The sequence below is a fragment of the Panicum virgatum genome, chromosome 7K (genome assembly GCF_016808335.1).
Source record: "Panicum virgatum strain AP13 chromosome 7K, P.virgatum_v5, whole genome shotgun sequence".
Classification (NCBI taxonomy): domain Eukaryota; kingdom Viridiplantae; phylum Streptophyta; class Magnoliopsida; order Poales; family Poaceae; genus Panicum; species Panicum virgatum.
In genome coordinates, this window is record NC_053142.1 from 41,679,776 (window position 1) to 41,688,421 (window position 8,646).

Consider the following 8,646-nt stretch of genomic DNA (forward strand, 5'->3'; position numbering starts at 1 on the left):
ACTTCAGTCATAAAGGAAGAAAGGAGCACCCCGATCGCCGTGTTTCTTCTCTCGTTTCCAGTCCCGGAATCTTGATCCAGAGGCAGCGGCAGCAGTGCAGAGAAAGGAGAGGGTTTCCAAGAGGCCCAGCGGCAGCGCAGAGAAGATTGTTTCACCGGCCTTGCCATGGGTCACGAAGAAGGCTGTGGCCGTGGCCAGAGAGGAAGCAGAGCCCGCTCTTCACATCAGTCATGCCAGAGTGGGAGAGGGGGCTATGCCCGCGGGGGCTGCCACGGTGACGGCGGACATGCCTCTTCATCTTCGGCGAGCCAAGGTGGAAGAGGAGGTCACGGCTGCGGGCGCGGGGGTCACAGCGATGGAGATAGTTCTTCAACGATTCAGGGCGGGATTGGGGACCAAGGCCGCGGCTGCGAGGGGAAAGACAACGGTGGAGCTGGCTCCTCACCCCCGGCGGGCTAGGGCAGCAGAGGGGACCAAGGCGGCCGTGGTGCGGATGATGATGGAGGGCTCCGCAGTTCCTCTTCCCAACCAACTAAAACCCCGAAGCATTTTCGACTCCAAGCTCAGCTACACCACCATTCCCGGGATTTCTGCCATCTATCCTCGGCGACCCTCCTGTGGATAACTACGCTGGGAAGCTCAAAACCTCTCAGGAGTCACGAGCCTCACATAAATTCTTTGAATTCCTTAAAAAGTAAGATTCACATGTTTCTCTGTTTTCCTTACTTAATATTGTTCTATAATGCTATATATAAGAATTGTGCCACAATTTATGTGCCTCACTGGGAAAGCCATCAATTCATGCAGTGCCACCGAATTTTTCTATCACAATGGTTATGAATTATTGTCCGACTGATTGGTAGTCGAAATGCTCAAAGATTGAATCTTTAGATGTATGCTTCAAATGTCTTGAGAGACCAAAATTTCTCTCCCCGGTGTCAATACTCAATAACATTTAAATTCACAAAATGTTGAGAAATTGGTACTCCTAACCATGATACCAACTTCCGAGAAGTGGTACTAAAGTAGTGTGATACAATTTTTTCTAACGACACTATACTCACTGCACCAAAAACACCTTCACCTAGATACGAATATGGGAAACTAACTCTATATAACTCAAATCTTTATTCATCATAACTTAGTACAACACAAGACTCTAACACTTTTTATATGGCTACCCCTGTCATGACACTACTGCACTATATGGCAATCTTGTCATCTCCTATTTGGACCTCTTATGACATGGTATGGCAAGAGGGGAGAGAAACACCCCTATTTATAGGACTCCATGGCTCATGGTTTTGCCATGTGTCCATTTTCTACACACTTTCCACAAAATATCTAACTTTAGAATTTTTCTTATGCTTATCTAACCACACAAATATCTAGTTTATAGAGTATTCCATATTTTACTATGAAGCATGACAACCATGGTTCATGCATACTCTCTAATCTTTTAGAATCTTCTCACAAGTATGCATTGCTATTTTCAACACAAAAAGAAGGGTGGAAGACCAAGGTGCTTTATGCATGGAATAAAAAGAGAGCTGGATTTCACTAATTGTTTCATTGCCATCATGTGATAATCTATTTTCGTCCTTGGTGTTAATGTTATTTTTTCATTATGGTTATATTTTTTTGATATGCAACATGAGCATCAAGCTCTATGCAAAGGCAAATCGTCAGATACAATATTCATCACATACAAAGGATCATCGCTCATGTATACATATGAACCAGCCTTTAAAACATAAGCTCCGTGGGTAGCTAAAGAGTCAGCAACTTTATTACAATTTCTATTACATACCGAGACAATACCAAGGGAAGATTATGGTTATATTTGACTAAAGAGCATGTGCTGTTTTATTTGGCGCAGGTAAAAAGGAAAGGCAGAAGAAAAGGCCAGGGTTATTTCTGGGATCATTGAGCAATAACAAGGAGCTAGCAAGGGTGGACTTGCCCACCTTATTCGGAGTAGCTAGTCATGGAGCTCATGTTAGGATTGAAAGGGTAGTGAATTATATACTACTAATTATTAGTTTCCATTTTTTTAGGCTCGATTTGTTCAGAAGTATGCTATTTTATCTGTATCCTAAATTATGAGGGATGCTGCATGCTTGCCTTGTTTTATCAATTTTATTTATGACAGAATGCAGCTTCATATCTAACATGCAAGTGTTTCATCTTTTGGCGGCGGTGTAACGTATGTAACGTACCGAACATGATTCAAATTCAAAACCGGAGGTTTTGATACCATATTAAGTTGCATGAAACAACCAATTTAACTCAAAAGCTTGATGGAGAGATGCAGTCAATTCACTTATATTCGAACAGTACGCAGGGACCAAAGCAAAAATATGAAAAAGACTTGGACTTGACCAGGTATACGATACCCAATACAACTCAAGTTCCACTCAACCAAATAGAGACTCACGTCCAGAAGGTATATATAAAGAGCGGACTGTTAAACGGTTAGGTTGACTTTCGTCCGTCAAGACTCAAACCGTGAAGTGCCGGCAGGTGAGCCCAATGACCCACGCCTCCCCTCTACGATGCAAGCGACACCGGCCTCACCAAATCCGAGCCACGTCGTAATTGTCTCGGTCGTGGCAGAATTGACCCGGTTACCAGTTAACACATCAAAAATCAAAACCGACAGAGAGGAAGCACGAATCAAGAATCAGAAAATACTCTTCTACTGATGTAATCACTTTCCATCAAAATGAAAGAGAACAAGCGCTAGAGGTCAATATATACAATCAAATAGAAACGAACAACAATCACTGGTGATGCAATCGATCCAAATTAAATCGAATCAGGCTCGATGTACAAGTACAATACCACAAGCAAACGGATAAACTACGAACAGCTCGATCCAATCGATGCACGGGAAGCCAACAAAGGACTGAGCAGAGGAAGCCTCGCCGCTGAACAGCACGAGGGTCGAAACCTCAGCACACACTTGCCGACTTCGGAAGCGAGAGCCGCTGGAATCAACGGCGGTTGTCGAGTGGGAGAAGAGGGGCCGCGGGAGTAGGCGCCGTCGGCTTGCCAGGTGGCCCTGCGCTGCGCGCGCGGCCGACGATGGGGCTCAGGCAAGGGCGGGAGGGGGGAGCAGGCCTGCGGCCTGGACCGGTGGGCGTGCATGTGCGCCCGTGCGGTGGTCCCCAGGGGCAGGGTGCTGGGCGCGGCGGCCAAATGGGAGGATTTGAGGGAGGAGTAAGGCGGCTGGTTATATACCTAGGGTTGCGTCTTTTTTATTTTTGTATTTTTTTTTAAAAAAAATTACAGAAATATATTTTTGGTTTTAGGTTTTACAGTTTTATACTCCTACCGTCCGGCAGGGGGGCGGCAGGGGGCCTACCGCTCGGCTGATTTCTATTGGGCTGGGCTGGGCTGGGCTGGTTAGTATCTGTTACTTCAATTCAAAGGGAATGGAGGGGAAGGTGGTGGAATAGGATTTTTGACGTGGCCCGTATTAATTTTGTATTGCTTCCTTTATTAATCAAGTTTTCTTTTGAAATTTTATATTTATAGTTCTTCAGCCAATGATTCCTACAAGGGTGTAGATTATTGAAGAAACACATAACTAGGCGTGTACAGAGTATATACATTTTTTCTTTATTTTATCCCATTAAGGCCGCACTAGCATACAAGAAAATACTACATTAAAATGTAAAAAAGGCTTTTGAGTTGGAACTCATAATGATTTTATTTCGGTTTAAGAGTCACAATTAATTAATTTTAGTCCATATACAGTGGGATAGGAGTTTGATTTTTTTCGTCCCGTTGCAACGCACGGGCATATTCGGTAGTTAAAATAATAGGGCAAAGCTTGCTAATACTTCTGATTAGCAAACTGAATTAATTAACATGATAGCATGAGGACCTCATGCTGGGTTTTCCTTGGCTTGCACTTTTATCTCCTGCTTGCTATGAAAATGAGCTCCCACAATTAATTCACTCTGTTCGGTAGCTCCAGCAGCCTCCAGCCAAACAGTGTTTTTCTCTCACACCGCTCCAGCACCAGCTTCCAGCCACCAGCCAGCCAACAGTATTTTTCTCTCATACCACTCCAGCCACCAGCTCCAGCTTCAGCCCAGCCAACAGTATTTCTTGCACCATGGCATAATGGATTCTTCCTTCATATTATTTTTCTTCAAATCAAATAAGAATGAACCAAATTTGATTGTGGGCTTTTTCAAAGAATTACTGGCTGAGATATTTAAATCATGGCATAAATTTGTAAAATAAATATTTGAAGATCTGATGGTCAGATCAACCATATTCTGTCCAATTTATTCCCACGTCTTCATCGTGACAACTATCTGCTGTGCTGCCAAGCAAAAGGCTACTTTATGTTTGTTGGAAAGAGAGAGAAAAAAAAGGGAACTTAGCCTGCGTCGTTTTCAGCCATTTAACATTTTTTTTTTGCTAAACATCCAAGTTTAGCCACAAGGTACCTTATCAGCTGAGTTATGCTCATTTTGCAACCATTTAACGGTGTTAGGATGGCGCCTTCAGTCTCTACTGCACCACAACTGGATCAAAATAGTTTGTAGCACCGTTACATCATCCCAGCTTATAATCAACAGATATAGATTAGGAAATTAGCTAAAAAAATTCTAACCCGTTACAAGAATGTTTGGTCAAACCCATTCTCACCTCTGTAGTCTTCAGTTGCATGGAAAGAGAGCTTTAACTTTCCAGGTATATAAACCATGTAATTATGGGCACTAGACTGATACACATTGTTTTGAAAATGTATACAAACCAATTATGAGCATTTACAATGGCTTTATAAATCTAGCTTCCACATTCCATAGCCCCTAACTTCTGTTGTACCAATATGTGAAGTCTATCATACTATCATCCCCAACTATCCATAATCACTGAGGATTACTAAAATGTGTGTACCAGGTTCAAAACTCACAAATTACATCTATACATCTGGCATACTGTCTGCAGTCTGCACTTTACGGTTGGTTGCCAAAATGAGATGGTTGATCATATGCTGTACACTATCAGTCCATTTGTCATCTTACTTACCTGCAAGAATTTGAATTGATGTTGTGCTTTGCCCTTGATCAGAGCTAATTTCGGACTGAAAGTTCATAATGCTACATCCATATTTAAATGCCCTGTTTTTGTAAAGTACATAGGTTGGTGTAAAATTTTTTCTCAAACCACCGCCCATCCTGCACTTGGATGACCTTGACAATTGTGGCGGGCTCATAATTTTGATGATGCCGCCCTGGTTCTTGCCCCTCCTGTATTTTTCTTGTGAGCTCACTTGGCATTTCAAAAAGCTCCAAAGTTTCAAGATGCATAAGGTTCTCAATGCCTTGGGGTATTTTAATCATCTCAGTGCATTGGAAAAGCATCAACTTCTGCAGATCTACAAGACTGCCCTTTTGAAACTCTAGGCTTGCAAGGCTGCGCAAGTCCTGCAATCTTAGTCTTCTGAGGACAGGAAACCCACCTTCTGCAAAGGTCAATTTTTTCTCGTTATATGCATCCCACAGGCTAAGATCAAACAGCCTGGGAAGGGATGAGAGCAATCGAATTGAATCTTCCTTTAATCCAGAAGAATGCAACCGCAATTCCATGAGGCTACTAAGGCAGTCAAACCATGAAGGTAGCCTACCCCTTATTAACCTCCCTTTTAGAGTGAGCTTTTGTAGCTACAATGGAGGTTGTGAAAATGACTCAAGGTCTAGTTGCACATTAGCATCCCGACTGACAATTCCCAAGCATCTAAGGTGGCTCATTTTTGAGATGGATGATGACAAATGAACAAGACTGGTCTCATGCACACCATGTAGTTCTAAACTCCTCATCTGTCTCAGGCTTCCTAAGGATAATATCATCTTCTCATCAGCTTCGATGTATTTAAGAGTCTGCAGGCAAGTCAGATTTTTCATACCATCTGGAAGTACAACTGCTTTACCAGGGACCAATAACTCAGCATCATGGCGTCTAAATAAGATCAGGTGGCACAGAGCCTTGAGTTTTGTTATGCTGCCTGGTAATCTCTGGACCATGGACCACTTGGTATCTAAAGTTTGCAACTTATGTAATCGTCCCAACTCATGTGGTAGCTCTTTGATTAGAGTGGAACGGATGCCAAGATAGCGCAGATTGAAGAGATTTGTCACTGAACTAGGGAGCTTAGCTATTGGAATGTACCATAAGTTCAGAACAGTTAATAATCTGAGGCGAGACAGCAGTGAAGCATCAAACTGTGTTTTAAATCCATGGAGGGATCGAAGCGAGACCATCTTTGGAGCTGGGAGGTCGCTCTGTGTGCATCGATCAATTACAAGATGACAGTAATTACTGTTTGATTCAAATGTTGGTGTGCACTTCGAAAATACAAAGTGTCCCTCCTTTGCCGACCTACTCAGAATCAACTCTCTGATCAAATCATGGATTTGGAACCGCTTGGCACGTCCAAACTCATTTTTCATCACGACTTGCAGCAGGCTACGTTGCGCTAGTTGGTTCAGGTAATCATCAGCCACATCCTCCATTGTGGCATGATTTTTTTCTTCAACAAAGCCTTCAGCAATCCACATCCTGATCAGAATCTTCCTTTTGACAAAGAAATCCTCAGGGTATATGCTGCAATAAAGGAAACACCTCTTCAGGTGGTACGGCAGATCATCAATACTCAGATTCAGTATGCTCGACACTTGCCCAATTCCATGATCGATGCTTCCATCCCACACAAGACTGTCATGGACGTTCTTCCATGCAAATTCACTTTTCTCCTTCAATGCAAGAAGATTGCCAACTGACACGATCGCCAATGGCAGACCACTGCATTTGTCCAGTATCTTCGAAGCCCAGTGCTCCAGATGCCGCGGGCACTCTCGATCAGCCATCTCCCTGAAAGTTGTATTGCAAAATAAGCACCATGCTTCCTTCTCAGGAAGTGGCTTGAGCAGGATAATCCTTGTGGAATTTGCCAGGTTAGCCACGTCTTGACTGCGTGTTGTGATGATTATCCGACTCCCGGTTCCATTATCAATAAATGCACTGCGGATCTCATACCATGCAAGTGCATCCCAGACATCATCCAGCAACACCAAGTACCTCTTTTTGGACAGAATCCCTTGCAAAGCCTCGACAAGGGACCGGTAGTTCATCTCTTCCACGTTCCTCGGCGCGCCGGTGTGAACTTCATGCTGAAGTTCTTTATAGACTCTCCTTAAAAGGTCTTCCGTAGTGAAGTTCTTGGAGACGGGCACCCATGCGCTACAATCAAAGTAGAAGCTTGCGGCGACTTCCTTGAAGACATTGGTCACTAGAGTGGTCTTGCCAACACCGCCCATCCCCCAGATAGCGATCAGCTTCCGCCGGGGCTCCGCGTCGTCGGTCAGCCATTCCATCAGTAAGCTTCTGTGCGCCGCAAAGCCCACGATCTCCTCTTCTCCCAGAAAGTGCGCTGTATCTGCTACCTTCCGGCTGATGACAGTTGCGCTGCCGCCAACGGCTGAAGACAATCTTGCCGCGGAGGCAACCGCCGGCAAGATGTCGAATTTTTCCTTGGCGACCGACAGCTCGCGAAGCCTCTCCCGCGCCCTCCGTAGTCGCCTCGAGCGCGCGAACCAGGCGCCCAAATTGGCACAGCCACGGACGAAGCCCCCGCCAGAGAGGAAGGAGTACTCGTCCGCGACGTCCTCAAGCTCGAAGGCAGCGTCGCGGACCTGGTCGATCCAAGCGGCGGCGAGCGCGTCGGTGCCGCGGCGGGAGTCGGCGAAGCGGAGGAAGGCGCGGAGGAGATCGAGCTCCCGCGCGGCGGCGGCTACCCCCGAGCGAATGGCGAAGAGAGAGGAGAGCTCTACGGCTGCTGGGGCGGACAAGGACGCGGCGATCTTCGCCGAGAAGGATACGGCGATCATCTCCGCCATGGAGGCTGGGAGATCTCGGAGGCTAGCTAGCAGGGGATGAAGTCAAAGGACGCAACAATCTTTGACTCGAAGTGAGCTGTCTTGCAAGAAATGAACTAGCATCCGACGATTGTTAGGCAGGGTAGGTGGCTGTGCTGGAAAATAACGGATCATTGACGGAGTCACTGATTCGCAGCGGGCGGCAGCCTCACGATAGCTTGGCACCCATCAAAAAAAAAAAAACCGTGCTTGGCATACGACAACTTGCTACGGTGGCGATATGGCCCTCGCGCTTACCGTCGATCGCATCATGTATCCTGCAATGAAACCTCGAAGGCTTGCTACAGTTGTCTTCGAGATTCCTATGCATGTTGCGGTAGTGGATTTATGAAAAATAATTGAGATTTAAGTAGACTAATTGTTAATTATGGAGTCCCCTTTAAATTTGGAGGCCCGGTGCCGTCGCCTCACTTGCACTATGCCATATACTTAAGTGAAACCAATCTGATTTTATAGCTGGATGAGCTTGAACTGAGGATTTTTTTTGAAAGGATTAGACTTTTCAAAAAAGAAAAACTGAGGATTGGAAATGAACCAAACTAGAGAGGAGACAACGGGCCTTTTCCAGCCTTAGATGTAAAACATCGTTGGCCCAGCGGAGGTAGCGGCGGGCTGGTATGTATGTGGCCCATGTGCACGCCATTCGGCCCACTACTTTATTAACACTACAAAATCCGACTACTTCCAT

The 8,646-nt window shown here is 45.2% G+C and overlaps 1 protein-coding gene across 1 annotated transcript; it reads right to left on the bottom strand.

The window, feature by feature from the left end:
- Positions 1–4,678: 4,678 nt before the first annotated feature.
- On the bottom strand, positions 4,679–8,018 carry LOC120642676 (disease resistance protein RPM1-like). The gene has a single exon (XM_039919240.1). It carries the CDS (start codon positions 7,917–7,919, stop codon positions 5,688–5,690), a length of 2,232 nt encoding a protein of 743 aa, XP_039775174.1. The 5' UTR covers positions 7,920–8,018; the 3' UTR covers positions 4,679–5,687.
- Positions 8,019–8,646: the final 628 nt, after the last annotated feature.

Excerpts from the sequence above, each read along its gene's own strand:
- LOC120642676 (XM_039919240.1), bottom strand. The coding sequence starts at position 7,919 with ATGGCGGAGATGATCGCCGTATCCTTCTCGGCGAAGATCGCCGCGTCC.